This window comes from Elephas maximus, chromosome 25 (assembly GCF_024166365.1).
Source record: "Elephas maximus indicus isolate mEleMax1 chromosome 25, mEleMax1 primary haplotype, whole genome shotgun sequence".
Lineage (NCBI taxonomy): Eukaryota > Metazoa > Chordata > Mammalia > Proboscidea > Elephantidae > Elephas > Elephas maximus.
Genome location: NC_064843.1, coordinates 42,784,262 through 42,807,195, shown reverse-complemented (window position 1 = coordinate 42,807,195; position 22,934 = coordinate 42,784,262). Strand labels below are relative to the sequence as shown.

Here is a 22,934-nt window from a genome sequence, read left to right as displayed (position 1 = left end):
AGTACATGATGAAGCATTTACCCCAGGGAAGGGACTAGAAGAATGAGATTTCAAGTTCACCAAGGGCCAGGGGGCTGGAGACAGGATGTGACTGGGGTGGGGTAGGTGGCACTTACCGAGTTTCACGCTCTGCACACGGCCTCCAACACGGCTGGACGCCTCAAGCACTGTGACATCCGTGAAGCCCTGCTCCAGAAGCGCTTTGGTTGCAGCCAGGCCAGCCAAGCCGGCACCGATCACCACCACACGAGGCTGTCCCCTGCTCCGCAGGCCACGACTGAGAGGGTCATCCGCACTGTCGCCACTGGATTCACAACTTTGCATACCGTCCGTACTCGCCTCCTAGGAACCTGGAGGGGGAGGGCACTGCATGCTGAGGGCCAGCTCACCTACCCCACTTTCACCTCCCACCTGCCCCTAAGGATGCCCACGGGCTCCCTTCACACTCAGCCCTCAATAAGGGACCTCGCTCCCACTCCCCTTAAGAACCTGGACAAGAGCCATCTCCAAAGGATGTAGGGAGGAAGGAGAGATGAAAATAAAAGGAAGAGGGAGAAGGAAAAAAGAAAGGTAGGAGGGATGTATTTTGGGCACCCACCAGCAAGCAAGAGAGCTGGCAGCCTATCCTGAGCCCCTGAAATCAATCAATCCCACCTGAGACCTGCTAGGCACTGTCTCTTCCCTGACTATAGGCCCCATGATGAAGGAAAGAGCTGACCAGTGAGGGGACAGCTGAAAAGACCAAAGTCAGGAGAAAATGACCCTGGTGCTGCTGACCCTGGACCAGCTCGGATGGCACAGCAGCTGTGGTCTGGCTCACACCAACCCCAAGATGCTCACAAACAACCCTGGGATACCCATGATGACCGCAGGATGTCCATACCGACCCCAGGGTGCCCACGCTGACCCTGGGATGCCTGCATCAACCCCAAGATGCCCACAATGACCCTGGGGTGCCCATGCTGACCACAGGATGCCCATGTCAACCTCAGGGAGTACACACCAACCCTGGGATGCCCACGTCAACCCCAGGGTGCCCACACCGACCCCAAGGTACCCACGCCGATCCCAGGATGCTCACATCGATCCCAGGGTGCCCACACCAACCCCAAGGCACCCACATCAACCCCAGAATTCTCACACACATAGCACTGGACCCTCTGCCACTCCCTCCCCTGCCTGGTTCTTCCCTGGTGCTCTCTCTCTCTTGACCCTTCTCTTCTCCTCTGGCTTTCTGTTGGACTTTCACAACCTCAATGAGGTGGCAATTTGGTGGGCAGGACACAGTTCCGCCCTCCCCTCAAAAAGTGCCACGAGGCTGGTGCCAGACAGGCCTCTGCTATTCCGGGTAGGTCTCTGGTTGCTTTCTCTGACCACCTAGCCCCTCAGTCACCACAAAGCAGCAAAGAGCCAAGGAAACAGTGGACTGTGAGGACCCATGGCACCAGAGGCCAGACATCAAATTAACAGTTACATTAAGCCAGCTTGCTTAGAGACGCCAGGCTAGGGAGCTGATGGCCGGGAGGCCAAAGCCTATCCTTTTCTTCCCAGAGTGACCATGAGGGTTTGGAGGTGTCTGGGGATCATCTGGGGGGACAGGGGTCACTCAGCTCTGATCCTGTCCCTGTTCCTTTCCAGACTCGCGCAGCTTGGATTCCAGTGGCCTTTGCTGAGGTTTCAGTGGCAGAAGTTGCAAAATCTCCTAGCGTCTAGTATCTAACAAGAGGGGAGCCAATATGGGTGGAGGGTGGCTGCAGGGCAGTGGACAGGCGGCATGTAAAAAGCTGTCACCCATAGCCCTGCCCATGACATGGCAAACCCACTCCTATGAATATACTCAAGGGAAGGAGGTAGGGTATATTCCACCACATAGACATCTTAAAGAATATTCATAGCAGCTTTACTCATAATAGCCCCAAACCCAGAAACCCAAATGTCCAGCAACACAAGAATCGATAAATAAGGAGGGCTATATGTAGCATATTTATACAATACTCTTCAGCAAAAAAAAAAAAAAAGAACTGAACTATTAATACTCTCAACAATGTAGATGTATCTTAAAGATATTACATTGAGCAAAAGAAGCCAGAGACAAGAGCCCATTCTGTATGACTCCATTTATATGAAATTCAAGAACAGGCAAAACAATTCTGTGATGATAGAAGTCAGAAGAGAGGTTATCTCTGGAGGGGGAAAAGGAGACTGAAAATGGTCAGGAGGGAACTTTCTGGGGTGCGGGGGATGTTCTAGGTCTTGATCTGAGGGATGGTTACACGGGTAAAATTGTGCTGAAGATCATTCAAAAATGGTATCAGCAGTACATTAACAGGAAACTGCCAGAAATTCAAGACAGATTCAGAAGAGAATGTGGAACAAGGGATATCATTGCTGATGTCAGATGGATCCTGGTTGAAAGCAGAGAATACCAGAAAGATGTTTACCTGTGTTTTATTGACTACGCAAAGGCATTTGACAGTGTGGAGCATAACAAATTATGGATAACATTGTGAAGAATGGGAATTTCAGAACATTTCATTGTGCTCATGAGGAACCTGAACGTAGACTAGGAGACAGTTGTTCAAACAGAACAAGAGGATACTGCATGGTTTAAAGTCAAGAAAGGTGTGTATAAGGGTTGTATCCTTTCACCATACTTACTCAATCTGTACGCTAAGCAAATAATCCAAGAAGCTGGGCTATATGAAGAATGGGGCATCAGGATTAAAGGAAGACTCATTAACAACCTGTGATATGTAGATGGCATGACCTCACTTGCTGAAAGTGAAGAGGACTTGAAGCACTTATTGATGGCGATCAAAGACCACAGCCTTCAGCATGGATTGCACCTCAACATAAAGAAACAAAAATTCTTACAACTGGACCAATAAGCAACAGCACGATAAATGGAGAAAATACTGAAGTTGTCAAGGATTTCATTTTACTCGGATCCACAATCAAAGCCCACAGAAGCAGCAGTCAAGAAATCAAACGACATATTGTACTGGGCAAATCTGCTACAGAAGACTTCTTTGAAGTGTTAAAAAGCAGAGATGTCACTTTGAAAACTGAAGTTGCGCCTGACCCAAGTCATGGTCTTTTCAGTCACCTCATATGCATGCGAAAGCTGGACAATGAATAAGGAACACCTAAGAAGAATTGATCCATTTGAAATACGGTGTTGAAGAATATTGAATATACCGTGGGCTGCCAGAAGAATAAATGAATCTGTCTTGGAAGAAGCACTGCCTGAGTGCTCCTTGGAAGTGAGGATGGTGAGACTTCATCTCACAAACTTTGGACATGTTATCAGGAGGGACCAGTCCCTGGAGAAAGACATCATGCTTGGTAAGGTAGAGGGTCAGCGAAAAAGGGGAAAACCTTCAACAAGAGGGACTGACACAGTAGCTGCAACAATGAGCTCAAACACAGCAATCATTGTGAGGAGAGTGCAGGACTGGGCAGTGTATTGTCCTGTTGTACACAGGGCCGCAAGGAGTCAGAATCGACTCAACAGCACCTAAAACAACATACAGATAAAGATTTGCTTTTATATTTAAGGTTTGTGCAATTCACTGTATGTATGTTATGCTTCAGTGAAAACTAAGATATTCATTCCTGCCTTTCTTTTTTTAAAAAAAGGGCTGCCACATTCTGACTTCCTACTTTCGTCTCCACACATCTCAGGATCTGTCCATGGAGGCTTCCATCCTAGCTTGAAGAGCGCACTCTAACATGTTTTCATCATATGTTTACCAAAGGGGTCTTAATTGAAAATTACTTGGCTGAAAAACCGCTGTACCTCCCCACCCATTGCCCCTGCAACACCTGGGCTAGCCTGTGGCTCTGATGTGGACAGGAATGTGTGCCCCTAGGGCCCCTAAAAAAAGCCCCTAGACACCTCCAAACCCATGGAGACCAGGCCACCTGACTCAGAGCTGAACCAGTTCCCTACAAGGCAAGAAGGTGGTGACTGAGGGCTGGAGCCCCTTCAAAGGCAGGGTCTCCCCCCTTTCAGAGGTAAGTTCTCCCCTTCAAGAGGCAGGGTCTGCCCCCTCAGACTGACTCCCTGCCCCCCTTCAAAGTGAGGCTGTCCTGGCCTTCTCAGAGAATGAGGCTGTGCTGGGAGAGGGCTCAGGCCTTTTCCTCCTCCCTCCTCCTTCTGTCCCTCTTCCCTTCTCCTTTTCCTCCAACAGATGCTCCATCCTGCCTCCTGGAAGACCAGGGGAGGGGGTGGTCCAAGCTGGCTCAAGCCCTTTCCTCCTGCTGCCTCCTGCATCCCTCCCCCAGGTTCTTCTTCCTGTGGACTAAATTTAGAGGTGAGGATGTGGCTGCCTGCAAAGGCGCACAAAGGAGGAAGGGTCAGTGATGCCGACGCTGATGCCTCCAGATGTCTGCCAGCTGGAGACCAGGACAAGACGCGGACGAGCGGGTGCTGCGTCAGGTTTGTAAACACACTGAGTGCTCTGGCGGCCCCTCGCCAGCTGTGCTGACGCCACCACTCCCTGACACCCCGCAAAGTGGCACTGCTGCTTGCCCCGCCCCTACGCCCCAGTTTCCCAGGTTCCTATGCCTGCAGGCTGCTTCCATGGATTTGAGCCTCAGCCAGAGGACACCCCAAAACAACCTCTTTTAAACTACCATAGGATCCAGCAATCCCACTCCTTGGAATATATCCTAGAGAAGTAAGAGCCTTCACACGAACAGATATATGCACACCAACGTTCACTGCAGCACTGTTTACAATAGCAATAACGGAAGCAAACAAAGTGTCCACCAACAGATGAATGGATAAATTATGCTATATTCACATAGTGGAATACTACGTAATGATCAAGAACAACGATGAATCCATGAAACATCTCATAACATGGGGGAGCTGGAAGACATTATGCTGAGTGAAATTAGTTGCAAAAGGACAAATATTATATGAGACCACTATTATAAAAACTCAAGAAAGTTTAAACACAGAAAAAAATATTCTTTGATGGTTACAAGGGTAGAGAGGGAGGGAGAGGAGTAGTCAGTAATTAGATAGTAGACCGGAACTATTTTAGGTGAAGGGAAAGACAACACATAATACAGGAGAGGTCAGCACAACTGGACTAAAACCGAAAGCAAAGAAGTTTCCTGAATACAACTGAACACTTCGAAGGCCAGAGTAGCAGGGACGGGGTCTGGGGACCATGGTTTCAGGGGACATCTAGATCAATTGGCATAACAAAATGTATTAAGAAAACGCTCTGCATCCCACTTTGGTGAGTGGTGTCTGGGCTCTTCAGTGCAAGCAAGCAGCCATCTAAGATGCATCAGTTGGTCTCAACCCACCTAGAGCAAAGGAGAATGAAGAACACCAAAGACATAAGGTAAATATGAACCCAAGAGACAGAAAAGGCCACATAAATCAGAGACTACATCAACCTGAGACCAGAAGAACTTGATGGTGCCTGGGCTACCACCGAGGACTGCCCTGACAGGGAACACAACAGAATCCCTGATGGAGCAGAACAGTGGGACGCAGACCTCAAATTCTCATTAAAAAACCAGACTTAGTGGTCTGACTGAGACTAGAGGGACCCCGGAGGTCATGGTCCCTGAACCTTCTGATACCCCAAGATTGGAAACATTCCTGAAGCCAATTCTTCAGCAGGGATTGGACTGGACTGTAAGACAGAAAATGATACTGGTGAGGAATGAGCTTCTTGGCTCAACTAGACACATGAAACTATGTGGGTAGCTCCTGTCTGGAGGCAAGATGAGAAGGCAGAGGGGGACAGGAGCTGGCTGAATGGACTTGAGGAACACAGGGTGGAGAGGAGGAGTGTGCTGTCTCATTAAAGAGAGAGCAGCTAGGGGTACATAGCAAGGTGTGTATAAGTTTTTGTATGAGAGACTGACTTGATTTGTAAACTTTCACTTAAAGCACAATAAATAAAAAAAATATACAACCTCTTTTATATGATAAAGGAGCAGGACCACTGCAGTGGTCCTCAAACCTCACTGGTGGAACCCCTTCTCTAAAAGCTCCCCAGGGCCCAGGATATAATTGGTATTAAACTGGGAGACACATTTTTCCCACAGAACCTCACCACCCAGGCTCCCTGGGGCCCTACCTCTGAAAACCAGGGGCTGCCTGGGAGGCTGGTTTAGGGGAAACAATGCTTGAACGCCAGCAGTGAGTGTTCCCAGCCCAAGACGTGAACCTCCTGGCTTCCTGGGCCCTGTTTCTTCCAGCTTGTCCTCACTACACTAAGGTGACAGTCAAATAGGGGCCTATGTGGATGTCACAAGACTGTTTTCAGAAATCTCATGAGTGAAAATAATTTGTAAAGTTCTGTAGCTAAATTATGAGTAACTTGTCTTTGGAACAGGGTTCAGGAATGGACTGTGGGAAACGCAGGCAGGCAGTCTGCCTTTAAGACAAACACAGAAAGGACCCCCAGCTCCCAACATGACCCTCTCAAAGACCTTGAACACAAACAGACATGCACACATGGGGTGCCAGGGTAGAAGCAGGTAAGTGGCGGTTGCATCGCACACCTGCCCCCTGACCCTCAGAGGGGCTGCAGTAATCCCAGTCTGTCCCTGCACTGGCTGCGTCCCAGATGGGCCCTGTCAACCTCTGGTGTCCTCAAGAAGCTAGAGAAACCCCCACAGCCCACAGAAGGCAGGGAGCTGAGGAATCTGCCCCGCGGCCCCCATATCAGCCCATGGAGCCAACACGGGGCTGGGTCCAAACTGAAAGAAGGGAGAAAGGACCACCTCCAGGAACACCTACTGTGTGCAGGTTAGTCACCTCAATGCTGACCTGGGCTGGCTGACGCTGTTATCTCCAGCCTGGGCAGAAAGGAGTCGGGGTGGGGTGGAGGCAGGGACAGCAACTTGTTTTCTGTTGGTTTGTGTCACCTTTTCCTTTACCTTCTGGATTATTTAAATTTTTTTATGAGAAAATGCCTATCGAGGAAGAAAAATGGCTCGACTCTCCTCAGTGCCTGCCTGTCCTTCTCACGCATTCGGCAGAGAAATAAATAAATAACATCCGCTCCTTGATCTGTATGCACGGGAGAGACAGAACACCCTGTACTTTTCGAGCAGATAAAGGAGAGAAAAAAAGTGCTGGCTCAGCCAGGCAAGGGAGGAGGAGGAGGAGGGCAGGAGGGCGGCGCAGGGCAGTGGACACACTTGCCTTCTTGCTCCTGCTTTCACGGCAAATGGGAGTGGGGGGGTCTGGGGCCTCTTGCCCAGGGCCTGTGCCAGTGCCCACTTGTTCACGCCCTCCATGTCCCCAAGCAGGCCACGCCTGATAGCTTCAAGAAATTAGGCCAGCAGCATGAGTGCCCCCCACCCCCAGATTCAAGATGCCCCACTGGCCACTGCCCCCCACTTCTCTGGCCTGCAGGCCGCCACCTCCCCCTGCTGCCTAGAGCCAAAGTTCCCCTGACTGAACCTGCCCAAGAACCCAAACTGGGCAGAGAAGCACAGCAGGGGAAGAAGAGAGGAAGAGGGAAGACAGGCCTTGTCCCACAGGGCACTACCCAAGGTGGGTGGATGCGGGCTGGGGGTGGGCACTAACAGCCAAGCTTGGTGTTGACTGCCATCTCCTCAGCACTCGGCCCCACCACCACCAATTTCATTTCTTTGTCCTCAGAAATTTCTCGTCCAACAAGTACCTTCCTAAACAACAAATACTGGAGACATGTTTGAGTCCTGGTGTTCCAAGATCTGACCCTGCCGGCCCCCTCCTGGACATGCCCAGAACTGAACCAGGGACACCACATAGCTCCTGTGCTTTCCTCATCGTGAGTAAAACCACTGAGCACCAAGCAGTCTCAAGGCTCAAAGGTATCCTCCGTGGAAGACCTCTCTTTATGCATGCAATCAAGCCATGTCAACCCCACAGTCTGAATCACTGTCACCTCCAACCCCCTACTTCCTCAGGAGCCCACCTGTCCCTCCACCTGAACTCACCCTGGAGTACTGCTCGGCTTGCCCCAGTCTCAATCCCCTGCTCCCACCCTCTCAAAGACAAGCATGACCAGTTCTCTCATGGACCAGGGAATAAAAGCCAACAACACATTGAGCGCCTATATGCCAGGCATGGGAAAGTCCCCAGCACGATAGTCCTCTGGACCCTGCTGACTTCTCCGGCTTTAATTCTTATAACTACTCTCTTCCCCAAGCATACACAGAGCCCAACTTCACCCAACTCTTGGGTCTGAGGGCCTGTAGGAAATGTCTCTCCTCCCGTCAGAGTGCACCTAGTTCTGGGTTCTGTATACCCTGGCCCTGTGCTGTCTGACTACAGCTCAGACCACCAGCAAGGCCTGCTCCATTGTTTCCTGCAGCAAGACACCCTTGCAGTGTGAGTCCTTGCACTGCTCTTCTCTCCCCTCCCCCCAGCCTGCCCTCAAGCATGGGCATCTCACCCAGGAAATCCTGTTGCCTATTATCACAGGGCCGAGGTCCCAGGCTAGACTAGTGATAGACTGGTGACCCCCACAAAGTGGGCCTCCCCAAGGCTAGTGAGTGAACCACAAGGAGGGTCAACAGCCCAGCTCAGTGTGGGAGTCCTTCTCCCAGCAGAGGAGTCCATGTAAACCTCACCCAGCAATCAGTAGGCTTTTTCCCTTCCCAATAGTGGCTCCATTCGCCTTCAAGTCAATTCCAACTCATGGCGATGCCATGTGTGTCACAGTAGAACTGGGCTCCAGAGGGTTTTCAGTAGATGGCTTTTCAGAAGTAGACCACTGGGTCTTTCTTCTGAGATGCCTCTGCGTGGACTTGAACCTCTAACCTTCTGATTAGCAGCCAAACATGCAAACAATGCCGCAACGAGCCAGGCTCCACAGAACCCCATACTCTTCTAGACTAAAGACTGCCCTCACAGAAGACAAAAATCCCCCATCTCTGGCTCCTCTCTGAATACTCGCTACTCCCAAATGTGTCTGCCTCCCTATCGTTTTCCCAAGGTCACCCCTAGATAAATGACCCCATTTCCCAGAGGGGAAGAGAAGGCCCCAAGACTATTAGCCAACCTGGCTCACCTCACCCCACCCCTTGGGGCCCGGGACTCCACCAGGTGAAGCACTCTAAATAGGCCCAATCCTTCCAACCACCAGGCTGCTCCCCTCCTGGACAAGGAGGAGCCCTGTCCCAGGCTCTGGGTGCCCTCAGCTACCAGGGGACAGCTCACCCCTGTACCCTCCTCAAGCAACCTTGAGGATTTATAAACCTCTCCTCTTGATGGATACTCCTAGTGCCCCCCACCCCTCAGTGTCCCTGGAAGGGCCCCTCTCTGGCTCAGGCTTCTACCATGGAGGGGAGCAAGGAGGAGGGAAGCTGGGGCTGGTCCAGGGGAACCTCTTTGGACTGCCTGGCAGGTCTGGAGAGGGATTTGGATTCTTGCAGACCCCCAGACAATGCAATTATTCTTCAAATGTAAAAAATGCCCAGAAATCCCAGACCAGCTGCTTCACACAGCCGACCAGACAAAGGGGCTCTGTATCTGCAGGCGAGGCTCCTCCCACCCTTCAACCCCAGGGAGGGGCTGGGCCCAAACTCCACCCAGCCTGACCCTCCCAGCCCTCCTCGCCCAGGCCAGCCAGGAAGCGAAGGAGGCAGGGTTGCTGAGCCTGGCCAGGCCAGCCACAGAGGGGGTACAAGGAGGTGTGAATGTGCAGGACAGGGCAGGGGAGCTAATGAGCCCCAGGAGACAGGAGAAGGGGAGAACACCGGCCCAGGAGCCCAGACAAGGGTTCAGGACCCAGCTCAGCCTCTCCCTTGCCAGGTGACCCTAGACTCGTGTCTTCCCACCTCTGGCCTGACTTGGCCCCGCACCATCTGAACTCACCCCAAGGACACAGCATCTGAACCCAGCTTCCTGGGTGCACTCATCTAAGCCCCATCTGATACTTAAATGCCCCCTTTGGTCTTCAAGCTTTCTCATCTCCAAAATGGAGATAGGCACAGCTACTTGGCAGGATTGCTAGCAGGATTAAATGAGACAGCACAGGTAAAAGGTATGCCCACCAGCAAGGGCCACCTGGGAGGGGAAGGAGAGGAGGAGGAGGGAGGAAGATCCCCAGAGATCAGTGCAGCACTCAGAGCTGCTTCTCTTGGGCCCAGAGCTGGGTTTCTCTTGGAGAAGGACTCAGTCTTGATCCAAAATCAGACCACAGCTCAGCCTTGACCCCAACCCTATTATCACACTGGACCTTGACCTGGACATCAGACTGCCCCACAGCCTGTGCTTGACTGACCCTCAACCCTGTCTCAGCCTGACCCCCAATACTGACTCAGCCTGAGCCCCCCAACCCTGACTCAGCTGTCCATCCTAGGGGGTGTCAGAGCGGTGACTCTCGGCTAACCCTCAGCTCATGAAAGAGAAAAGGTGTGGTGCCTCATTCGCAGACCCTCCCCTCCAGAAACACTCTCTGGCCTTCACGGGCCAAGGTGCGGAAGAGGCTCTGAGGGGCCCCACCTTCCTTCCTGGTACCTAGGAGACTTCAACAATGTCTTCGTTACCCTCTCTCTTCCCCACAACACGTAAAGTCCCTAAAAGTACAATTTTAAAAGGCTTCGTAAGCCTATTTCAGAAAAAAAGGGGGAGAGCCAGGCCCTTGGTGGGCCAGCACTGCAAAGAAAGAGGCAGCCCTTGACCCAGCAGATTGAGGGGAAGAGGGGTGAGCCACAGACACAGCCCCCAGAGGCACTGGTGGGCAGGACAGGGAGGCATATCTGAAGAGGTGAGCACTCTGGGCCCCTTACCTCCCCTGATGTCCTAAAAGGCAGGACAGATGTACAGACCACCCAGATTGCTTGAGGACCCCAGCCCTCATGGATGTGAAAAGCCATTATAGCAGGGACAGACCTAGGGGACAACCTGCCCCAGACCCGGGCTAGACGCCAAACTGGAGGTAGAGGAGGGGCAGAAAGCATGAAAAGAAGCCAGAGAAAGGGTAGGGTCTTTCTGATAAGCATAAGCTCTGCTGGGGTCCTGGATGACTGTGTCCCCTGATGTCACCTCCCCTAAGGGCCTCCTTCACAATAGCTGAGCAGGAGGGGCTGAGATGGGGATAGGAGCAGAGAGAGAGAGAAATTCAGGTGGAGAAACAGGGCAGAGCTTGGGACTTGACTGCAACCCCATCCCAACACCCTTATCCAAACCCTACCCTATAAATCCCAACTTCAGGAAATACGAGCTTGTGGATCACGCTCCAACAGTGGGTCAGGTGATGGCCACGACTGCTTCTGAACATCTCTAACAAACCCTTCAAAACTGGAGCCAGACCCACCAGATCAGCTTCTATCTCTAGCCCCAGGCTCCTCCACGGTTTCCCATCTTGGTGTGTGTGTGCGCACAGACGTCCTTTCTGGTCAAACAGGCCATCACCTCTCTGTAAGCTGGGCAGACCCCAAGATCTTCCAGAGGTAGGCGTGCCCCATGCCCTCTCCGCCCAAAGAAAGGTCCAGGGGTCTGATGACTATGCCACTCCTGGGTGTTCCTGGAGAAGACAAAATTGCCAAGACAATATCCTCTGTCCCTAAGCAGTGTAGTCTTGGGAAAGTCCATTAGCACTTGAGCCTCAGTCTCCTCATCTGTAAAATGGGGACAGTAGCCCTTAGCTTCAGTGATAGAACCTGACCCCCAACCTTGTTTGCCAGCCTCCAGAGACCCAGGCAGAGTCCTAAAGGCACAAGTTTCACCGTGGCTCCCTCTAGCAGCTCTCAAGGTGATACCCCATGGCCTGCATTCCCTCCCTCTGAGCAAGACCTGACACCCCAACTGTGAATCCCCCTCTAGGAAATCATCAACCAGAGAGAAAAAAAAAAGAGAGGTGTAAGATAAATCACAGAGCTGGTCACTGCTCTGGTGACCACCTTGTTGCAAGACTCCCCTTGGTGACAGCAGACCAAGCCACTGGCAGGAGAGGGCCAATAAGAGATGGTGTTCACATCCACCCACACCCCTGGGAGGAAAGTCTCCTAACTGAGATGGATCCATAGAGAGAAGACCAGCCTTAAAACCAAGGTATCAAACCTGTTCTGAGGTGCCCAAATCATCGTGGCCCTCAGGTAATCCCAGAGAGACCTCTCTCTCTCTCTCTCTCTCACACTCACACACACACACACACACACACACGCATGCGCAATCACAAAAATGCACTTACATTTCTCTTGATTACCCAGCTTGATAAACAGTTCCCTCCTTTGGAGACAGTGTATAGCACCATGTTTTCACACAAGCCCTGGGGTCAGATACTTGTTTTTGAATACCAGTGGTTTTAATCCTTACCACTTACTAGATGAACGAGCTAAGCATCAGTTTCCTTATCAGTAAAATGCAGATAAAAAGAGTACTGCCTCACAGGGTTGGGTATGATAATACACGTGGAATGCTTAGCCCAGAGCCAGGCATGTAGCAACAATAAACTAAAAAAACAAACAACTCCTAGTGACCCTATAAGACAGAGTAGATCTGCCCCACAGGGTTTCCAAGGAGCGGCTAATGGATTCAAACTGCTGACCTTTTGGTTAGCAGTCAAGCTCTTAACTACTGCGCCACCAGGGCTCCAGGTAGCGAAAGTGGTTCTTATATTTTCCTGCAGGCCCAAATCTGCACACTAGTTGAGACCAGCACAGGGAGGGTGGGTCAGGAGACCAGATATGAGTGGGGAAGGGAAAAGCCCAGCCAACAGAGAAGTCACAGACCCTCCTGAAGGACAACCCCAGAGCAGGACCCCCAGACTTCAGGGAAAACCATCCCAACCCACAGTGGTGACACTGTTAGGGTCTAGTGACAAGGGAAGAACAGAAGACCTACCAGACAAGGGCTGTGATGCTACAAGAGCAGGAAGAGGCCCGTCTGTGTGGTTACCAGCCTCCAAGATGGCCCTCAATGATCCTTGCCTCTATCATTCATGTCCTAGGATAGTTCTCTCCCAAGCTGAATAGGGCTGGCCCATACAACCAACAGGATATTGTAGCAATAATAGAGTGTGACTTCCAAGACTAAGTCATAATAGGCACTGTTGCTTCCGTCCTGCTCTCTAGGAATGCTTACTCTGGGTAGAGCCAGTCGCCATGTCATGAAGACACTCAAGCAACCCAGTGGAGAGGCCCACGTGGCAAGGAACTAAGGCCTCCCCACTAACAGCCAAACCATCTTGCCCGGCATGTGAGTACCACCCTGGAAGTGGATCCATCAGCCCCAACCAAGCCTTCAGATGACTGCAGCCCCAGGCAACATCTTGACTACAATCTCATGAGAGACCCCCAAGCCAGAATTATCCAAAAAAAAAAAAACCCATTGCCATTGAGTTAATTCCAACTCATAGTAACCCTACAGGACAGAGTAGAACTGCCCAGAGTTTCCGAGGAGCGCCTAATGGATTCGAAGCACCAACCTGTTTGGTTAGCAGCTATAGCTCTTAACCACTATACCACCAGGGTTTCCCAGAATTATCCAAACTGCTCCCAAATTCCTGATCCACAGAAGCTGTGAGGATAATACATGTTTATTGTTGTTTTAGAATCCCTGTTGTACAAACGGTCTACACGTTTGGCTGTCAACCAAAAGGTTGGTGGCTCAAGACCACCTAGAGGTTCCTCAGAAGACTGGGCAATCTGCTTTAGAGAAATCAGCCAGTGAAAACCCCATAGATTATAACGGTCTGATCCACCACTGCTCATGGGGATGGGCAGCATTTTGGTCCATTGTGCTGGGGTCACCATGAGTCAGGGGCCGACTCAACGGCAGCTAAAAACATGATGCTAACGCATAGCCAAGGCTGAGAACCAGTGCTCTAAAGCAGGCTCCAGAAGAGCCCAGAGATACCCAGACCTGTCTGTGCCAGGAAGAAGGAGGCAGAGAGAGCACTGAGGCCAGGCAGTGCCCAAGGTTCCCCCACCCTGGGCTTAGGCTAGAAGGGAGGGGTTCTCCCTCTATGCCCCTTCCCTCACCACTGCCCACTACCCAAAGCCCTCCACATTCCTGTATGCCTATCATACCCCTTAAGACTGACATGCCCCTTGCCAGCCTTCAGTGGTGCACCACGGTGCTCACATCCACGTCCCCTCCCTTTCTATCTGCATCCCCAAGGCCTGCTCAGGGCCCAATCTCTGCCACCAGACTGAGCCCTTAGAAGAAAGGACCCAGGGCTTGGGGTGGGGTCTAGCTCTGGGTGCCCCTGGGCAAGCCTATTTCCTTATCTATACAATGGGAATTCCCATGGCACTGCTCCTTCCCTAATGGGCCCTAACTCCTAGTCAGACATCCTTGGGAGCCTGTATTTGTCTTCCCTAAGATGCAGGCCTGCTTGGCAATGCACTAGACCCATGAGACACAGCAATGGATTAAACTCATGGCCAGTTAACTACGGGTAAAACAGGCAGTGATAAGGGTTGTGATCGTGCATGGGGTGGGAGGAGAGTGGAGGGACACCTAATGCGGGTGGGGAGAAGAGCTGGCAAAGATTTCCACTAGAGACAGGAAAAAAAACTCCTGGCAGAGGAAACAGCACGTGCAAAGGCTCAGAGGCTCCTTTTACAAGATTAACCCTCGACTCGTGGAAAAATGCTAGCACTTTGCTGGCTCTCTCTGAACCCACTATTCGAGCCCCTGGAAAGGCCAGGAAGCCCAGCCCCACATGGCCTCGCTCACCTGCCCTCCCTCTACAGCTGTGGCTGCCACCACGGAGCAGACGAGCCTGGGAGTCACTGCCACGTCCTCCCGCGCCCACACAGGGCCTTCCCCAGCCCCACCTGAGCACACCCTCCAGGCGTGGAGGATGCGCCCAAGCTTCACCAGAGCTGGCAAGTCAGCCCCACACGTTAAGCGCCCACAGCGGGACGCCCAGAAGAGCTGGCAGCATGACCTGGCTCTCTAGAGAGACAGACCCCACGGTCGGCATCCCATCCCTCTGCAGAATGGCAGAGGGGTGGCAGGACAGTCACAGTCACTCTGCAAACAGTGCAGGCATTGCAGACCCAGCATGTCCTGCCAGATGCAGAGCCGTGAGAAGGCCGGGGGCACAGGGCATCTTGGGGGTGGGAGGAGGTATCCGAACTGCATGGTAAAGCAGAGAACATGGAGTGGGGGCGCATTCCAGCCTAGGGTTCGGCAGGTAGTGAGGAAACCGAAGATAAACACAGAGGAGATATAACAGAGAAAATGAGGCCTAAGTGGAGCCAAGAGGTCACCCTGGGGGGGGAGGAGGGAGGGACGGGTGTTTCATTCGTTCATTCAAAAATGTTTACTGACACTACCCCAAAAGCCTTGCTCTCAAGGACGTAACACCCAGGGGTGATAAGAGCCACAAAGAAAAGCAGGGTGAGGGGGCTTTCCACATAGGGAGGTCCTAAAGGGCTCTCTGGGGAGGTGGCATTGGAACAGAGGAAGTGACAGAGGCAGGAGGGACCAGAGAAGAACTGTAGTGACCTCCTGGGACTTGCTGAATGACTTGATGTGGGGGTGAGGGCAAGGGCAGGGTCAGGATGCCTTGGGTGGCCATCATGACATCGCTGGGACAAACCCTGACAAGTTCTAACTGTGTCAACTGGCTGGCCCCTCTGCCCTCCATCGCAAGCTTGTGAGGTAGGAAAGAGGAGAAACAGAAGCCCAATATTTTGATCCAGGGCCAGCAGTGGGAGCTGCCCCTGCAGGGTCTGATTCCAGAGGCCAGTTCTTTCCTCAGGGCTATCACCAGAGTTGGGAAAGCCTTCCTAGGCCACCTGCCATTGCTGGGGGACCCAGCAAGGTGCTATACACACACACACACACACACACATACACACACACACACAGCCCCCACCCTGCCTCACCTCATCAGGCACCACCTGCTAGCATGGCCTGGCCTGACCACCATGCACAGAGACCCACCATTCAGCAGAGGCCTGGAAGGTGTGAGCTGGCAGATGAGGGGGTGCCCCCCACCACCAGGGGCTTCTCCTTCTCCCTGCTATGAGCCGCAGCCTCACAGTTCTGGGGTGAAGGAGAACGGCCCACTCGGCACTTTCCACTGACTCTTCCAAAAGTACTTTCAAGAACTGAGGCTTGTGAGAAGCTCCACTGGGCACAGTTCCCCCTTGGTGGCCCCTCGTGTCTCTGCACAAAGCCGACTGTGCTTCCAGCCCCAGGGAGGAGGGGGTCTCCTGGGAGCCCTCACCTTATCCTGCCTCCTGAGCCTCTGGGTCACCACTCAGCCCAGCCTGGAACCTGTGCTCCCTGCCCACAAAGGGACACCACGGCCCTCAGGGAAGTCTCCAGAGCCATCCAGGGCTTGCAGGGGTCCAGGCTGCAGCGTCTTTTGGGGTGGGAGCAGCGTCTCCACCACTTTAAACTCTTTCCCAGCAAAGTTGTCGGTCCTATGGCCCCCACACAACACAGTTTATTACAGAGTGAAGGTGGCCTGCATGATCACAAAATGACAAAAGGAAAACATCAAAAAAAAAAAGCCACCAGTTAAGACCCATTGCCTTGGAGTCAGTTCCAACTCACGGCAGCCCCGTGTGTGACAGAGTAGAACTGCTGTATAGGGTTTTATTGGCTGTGATCTTTACAGAAGCAGATAGCCAGGCGTTTCTTCTGTGGCACCACTGTGTGGGTTCAAACCACCAATCTTTAGGGCAGTAGCTGGGTGCAAACTGCGCCACAACCATCAGATAAACTCCATAACAAACCTAAATGTATTGAGCCCTTCCTGTGCCAGGTCCTGCACTGGTTACTTTGCATCATTGCATCACTGAATTCTCACAAACACCTGGTGCCCATTTACAGGTTGGGAAACAGGCTCAGGAGGTTCACAGATATTTGGAGGCCACACGGACAGAGTGAAGGGCTGAGCAGGACCAAGCAACACTAAGCTCATCTCTCTTTGTCTACCTCTTCCCCAATTCTCAGGCCCCACTCCGCCTCCCGGGTCGGCAGGCCCGAAGACTGCCCTTGCTGGCACTGCTCCTGTCTTGCCCCTCCCTACTTACGGACACTGCACACATTGTGCCGGGCACTTGGAGCTGGCAGGAGTCGTCCCAAAGCCTGGTGGCTCACCCCAGCTGCACGGCCAAAACCTGGGGCTGCCACCCAGGAGGCCACCTGCCTCCTGGCCAGGTGCTTCGTGGGGTGAGCTGTGGGCTTGCTGGGCACTACACTATGCCAGGCCACAGCCCTTCACCCTTGGTTTCCTCCACTATTTATGGAGGCAGAGACAGTGGTCTAATTGCTTCTGCCAGCACAAAAGGGAATTCAAGGAGCAGCTAACTCATAATTCCCTCCAGTCACTGACTGGGCTGAGGTTTTCTCCCCCTGGGACTGAGGGTGGTTTAACCACGGTCTCCTAACAAATGCGCAGGGTCACCCAATCAAGAGCTCTCCATCAAGCTCAACCTTGAGGTAGGACCCCCGCCCCCCAGGCAAGAACTGGAACTAGGTCTGAAAAGCCAGCTTTGTTCATTTCAAAACACGCACGTGGGCCCTGAGCTCGAAACCAGTGATTTAATCCATAAAACACCTACGGAGTTAAGAAACTGAGTTTGGACAATAAACATATTCTTCAAGCCTTATTGTTGAGTTCAAAAAGAGACTTAATAACTCACCAGCTTTTGAAATCAAGAAAGGTTCCTTCTTGTAATTCTATCATTGCCATCGCTTTTTTTTTTTTTTTTTTTTGCTGAGCTGTTTTTTTTTTTAGGTGCAGAGTGCAGTGCCAAGTGCTTTGTGTGCAGTATTTCACTTCATCCCAGTACTCCCATCATACAGAGAAGGAAACTGAGGTTCAGAGAAGGTCCATAACCTGCCATCTGACACACACGTGCTATAAAAATTCCCTTAGTAAGATACTAAGACTTAGTGGCTTACCTTTTTTTAAATCCAACAAAGGAGCCAAGTTCCTTGTCTTCCCTTGAGTTACTTTTTAAATCCCAAACCTTTTCAGAGTAACTTAAAACTTGCGCATTAATTGCGTATGACTTTTCAAATTAATATCTCAAAATAAAGGAGAATAAAAGAGATGTGTGTGTTTAACATCTAAAGGCATCGTTGCAGAATTTCTAAGAAGGTTTGCTCATTTGGGGTCCTGGGTATCTCCTCCTTGCATGTCATCCTAATGTTGAGCTGAGTTGGGGTCCACCTCTTGTCAGCCTGCCTGGGATCGGGAGTGTGGGGAGCTGAGCTGAGCTGGTTTGGGAGGTCTGGTTGTAGGTGGGCAAGCATGGCTGAAGGTTTGGGGACAAACTCTGAGGGGAATGGGGTAACGTGAGGAGAGGAAAGGGCTTTGGACGTGGTGCTCCTGGTCTGAGACCCAGTCATGCCATTTGCTGGCTTTGCCAGTGTCTCCATCTGTGAAATGGGGTCACAGCTCCTGCTTCATGGGGTCATGGGGGGAGGAAAGGAACTATGTGTCTGCCAGAGCCTGGCACGAAGTTGGCAGAGGGCATTTAGGTTCTTTGTTCTGTCTTATAATAAATTACAAGGCATTTCCAAATGTTTTTTTCCCCTGGTCTTACATCACACCTTACCATCCTCCCTGCAAGGAGTCAGAGGATAAAGGAATCTGGACTGAGGGGAGGCTGTATAGCTGCACCGCCCCCCCCCCCCAGCCAGGCCGCCCTGCTCTGGCTGAACCCAAATGCTTTTCTTTATCCCCATCTTCCCAGCCCCTGATTTAGAGAGTGCAAGGAAAGGCCTGGGCTCCCTCCTGTTTGAAGAAGAAACAGGCAAAGGAGGACACAAGAGTTTAGCTAGGGCTGGGTAAGAAAACTCACTGAGCTTCATCTGTCAGGGCCTCCCTGAAGGCCTGTGTCACCCACATCAGCCCCATCTCCTGGGTCACTCTTTGAAATGCCACGCCCCCTGCCCCCAGCCAAGGTCCTGGTCAGAACAAAGAGTCCTCACACTTCAGAGGAAATGAGGTGCGGAAAGGGGCACGGCAGGGTAGCCTCAGTGACTGTCCTGCCAGCCACAGGAAGGGAAGGGGAGGGAAAGGGAGCAGGGGCCCTGATGCTCGCCCCCTCCTACCCCCTGCACTTGCTTGCGACACCAGCACTGCTTCCAGGAAGGCTACATGGGTGAGATTCTTCATGTTTGGGGGAAATGACTCAGATCTGAGAATTGGGGGATAAGGGTCATGTAAGCAACCTGATCCCTCCCCACGTCGTGAGCCATGAAGGGCCACAGCTGTTCTGTGAGGAAGCCCAATGCATGATGGGGGGAGGGTCCTGACCCCCCCAGTCTGCCGCTGCTGCACACCCCTGCCACGTTTTCCACTAAAGCACTGCTCTGATCACATCACTGCCTTACTCAAAAGCCTTCCATGGCTCCCCATGGCCTAATGAATGAAGGCAGGTGACTGCCTCCTCCTCCCCACCTTCAGGCTACCTGTCCCCTTCTCACTACCTATGCCCAGCCAACCATATCCTCTGACTCCCACACCCAGGCTAGGACCACAGGGCCAGAGTCGTCCGTAATTTCTTCCTTCTGTCCAAACTTCCCCCAGGAAGCCAGCCTGGTTACCCTGGCCCTCAGTGCTCCTCCTCTGTGCATGGCTCTGGTCTAATTAGGATCCCACCCCAAGCCTCATGCTGTTCTCTGCTGGCTTTTGTGCTTCCCTCACCCAGGATAACTGTTCCCTCACCCAGGCTTCTCCTGGAGACACCACCTCCAGCCATGTTGTCACACTAGTAAGAGCAGCCAACAGGTATTCAAGCATCACAGCGGTCCTAAGAGGGAGGTAATATTCTGCCCATTGTATACATGAGAACACTGAGGCACAGTGAGGTTTAGCTTCTTGCCCAGAGATCACAACCCTGCCTCTTTGATGAAAGGCTGAGTGAGAACTTTTAGAGCAAGACGATTGCAGGGAGGTGTAGGGTCAGAGGCCCTCCCAGGATCCCAAAGACCCAGGCCCAGCAACTGTTGGGTCCTGAACATCAGACAAGCCCTTCAGGTCCCTTTCTCGCCCACCCAGTGAACTCAAAAACCCAGGGCTGCCTCTGGGCCCAGATCCCCTCCAGACCGTTCCTCCCTCTACAGTGCCCTTTTCTTCCACTGATTATTCGAATACAGCCCGTCCCACCAATCCACCTCCCCCAGGAAGCCATCCATCCTGCCATCCCTCCCTGCACTTCTGGCCCCACACATCCCCCATGTTTATGGTCTCCTGTTAAGTTGCACCCTTCCACATCAGCCCTTCCCAAAGTGTGTTTTCCTGGTCAGTGGGATATTATTAGGAAGTCTTCCGAAAAAGATCTCCATGGTCAAAACTGTTTGGGAAACATTGAACGGTTCCTTTTCTACAGGACTTGTCAGAGCCTTTAATTCTCTCACATGCGCTCTGAATCTCCCACAGGGTGATGGAGTGAATTTCCAGTTTCTACCCTTATTTGTCCTCTGAAATCTTCAACCACCCACAGTTGCTGGTGGGAATCAGGTTTCTCAGCATCATCGTTGAGAAATGCCACCCCCTCCTGTCCCCCTCAGTACAACCTGGCCCAATGGCAAAGATCAAAGCAGGATGTGACTGGCTCAGCCTGGCCGTGTCTTTTAGGAAGTCTGTGAGGTATTTAGAAGCCTTAGTGGCCCAGTGGTTAGGCGCTTGCCTGCTATCTGAAAGGCTGACAGTTCGAACTCGCCAGCCCCTCCATGGTAGAAAGATGTGGCAGTCTGCTTCCCCAAAGATTACAGCCTTGGAAACCCTATGGGCTGCTCTACTCTGTCCTATAGGGTCACTATGAGTCAGAATTGACTCAAAGGCAAGGGGTTTGGTTTTTGGTGAGGCACTTGGGGAGCTCAGTCTGAGAGCATGCCAGCCCCTCTTAGCGCTGTCTGGGGCAGTGTATGCCCTTCCCATCCTCCTTTGGGTGAGCCGACTGCTACCCCCTCCATCTGACTGGTACCCTCAGATCTCCTCTGAGCCCATGCACAGTTCAGAGAGCAATGGCTCTTGCATCAGGAACCTCAGGAGACCCCCAAAGCAAGCTGGACATTTCCTTTGTCTATGCAGACTGTTCATTCTACTCCATCCCCGGCATGCGAGCTTTCACATTAAACCAGAACTACAATGTCTAAGATGCCACTCGGGAAGCTATAGTAGTGTCATACCCAACAAACACTGTAACCCACACCCAGCCCCCCAGAAAGGAGATTGACCCCTTCACTTTACAGATGAGGAAACTCATGCCTCAGAGGGAAGCAGACACTTGCCTGTAGAGGCCCAGCCAGGGGCACAGCACAGTGAGGCATCCAGGACTCCCCTCTCCCAGGAAGGTGAGAAGGTGATCTGAGTGGGGTAAGCCCCTGACGGTGGCGCAAGTAACCATTCACGGCAGCCACGAGGGCTCACCCAGCTGGGGTGAGGACCACCACACACACTGGGGGCAACAGCTCCGCAGCTCAGGAGACTTTGAGGGCTTTTAAGAGAGGACGCCATGGGTGGGGCTGGAATCAGCTGCTTCCCCACCCTTCTTGGCCCTGCCCTGGCTGCAGGAAGGGTGCTGACCCCAGATTGGCTCCCCACAGCGTCCAGCTCAGCTGTGGGCAGAGATAACGTGCCCTGCATGCTGTCTGCATGTCAGCCTGCCCTGGGGCACGGTTGCCCAAATCAGCTCCCCATGGTCTCGAAAGCGCCTCACAGTCACAAGCTCTTGAAATCAGGCCCGTGTTCTGAGGCTGAGGCCTGAGATCCAGAGGCCCCTCACCCAGTGCCACCTCCCAGCAGAGCAGCCCTGCATCTCTGGTCCTCTTCACACACCCATCTGCCTCTATGCCTCTCTGCCCTGGCCCCCAGCCTCACCTGTGCCCCACCCCAGCCCTCACACAGGTATCCCCCAACCACCTTCCCCAATGTAGTCCACAGGAGCCGAGATGGCCCCCTTTACCTGTTCCGGGTCCAACCTGAACTGCACCTGTTCCTGCACCTGCCTGGCTCCCGCAACGGCAGATCTAAATCTTCACTACACAGTGTGGCCCCTGGACCAGGAACATCACATAACCCAGGAGCTTGTTAGAAATGCAGACACGGAGGCCCCACCCCAGACCTGCTGTGAATCAGAACCCGCATTTCAACAAGCTACACAGGTGATTCGTGTGTACATAAGAGTTTGAGAAGTGCTTTTACAAAGCACTGTTCTAATCAAGTCACTGCACCCATGACCTATAACCTGGGATGTCTCCCTGGGGCCTCATGAAGTCCAGAAGTTCTGAGGTCCAGGCTCAGCAGCTTGGCAGTTATGACCCTCTCCAACCTGGCTTCAACTCACTTATGCAGGCTGGGGCTCCCCTTCCACCTTGAGAAATGCCATCCTCTCCTCTGTCAGCCAAAGGCACAGGACTTCAGGACTGTCTCCAAGAACCACTTCCTCCAGGAAGCTGGTCTGAACTGCACCTCGTTATAGCATACCTGGTGTGGCTAATTCTCATTTCCTGGAAAAGGGGACTGGGCCCTATATTCTCAGTGGCTCCTAGTATCAGGGTAGGAAGGAGATGCCAAGTGCCACCTGCAGCTAACCAGGCCCAGCGTCTACTTGTCAAGAAGTCCACCCTTAGCTCTAGGCTGCCGCCCTCCGGCTTTGCCACAGCCTTCTACCTCAATTCAGCAGATAAGGACTTAAGGCTTTATGCTTCCCTGCCAGAGAAGGGAGCGCCATGGGGTCTGGTGAGTTTCCAGCAGCAATGTGCTTTTCCTGTGCCTCAGTTTCCTGAAATGCAGAAGAGAATGCTCACCCACCCTGCCTCACTCTCCTCCTGGGGGCTGAAGGATCTGCTGGGATAGATGGGCAGATTCCCCTAAAACCTGGGGCTCAGAATTTAGAAGAAACAGACCCAGCCCTGTGTGGTCAGCAAACCCTTCCTGGGCCAGCTGGCCAGGCCCCTGGGAGGCCATGTCCGCTGCCCAGAGGTATCCTCAGGCCCCAACAGGAACCCCTCCCTAGGCAGCCTGCCACAT

At 52.5% G+C, this 22,934-nt stretch overlaps 1 protein-coding gene across 7 annotated transcripts in view; it reads right to left on the bottom strand.

Moving 5' to 3' along the window:
* SMOX (spermine oxidase) overlaps positions 1–22,934 on the bottom strand; it is a 50,961-nt gene that overhangs the window by 20,037 nt on the left and 7,990 nt on the right. For all 7 annotated transcript variants that reach the window (XR_007515461.1, XM_049869910.1, XM_049869905.1 and 4 more), the window contains one exon: positions 117–350. Coding sequence is in view for 6 of the 7 variants with exons in the window: in XM_049869910.1 (XP_049725867.1) it covers positions 117–324 (208 nt within the window). In the remaining variant the exon portion in view is untranslated. The remainder of the gene's footprint in view (positions 1–116; positions 351–22,934) is intronic.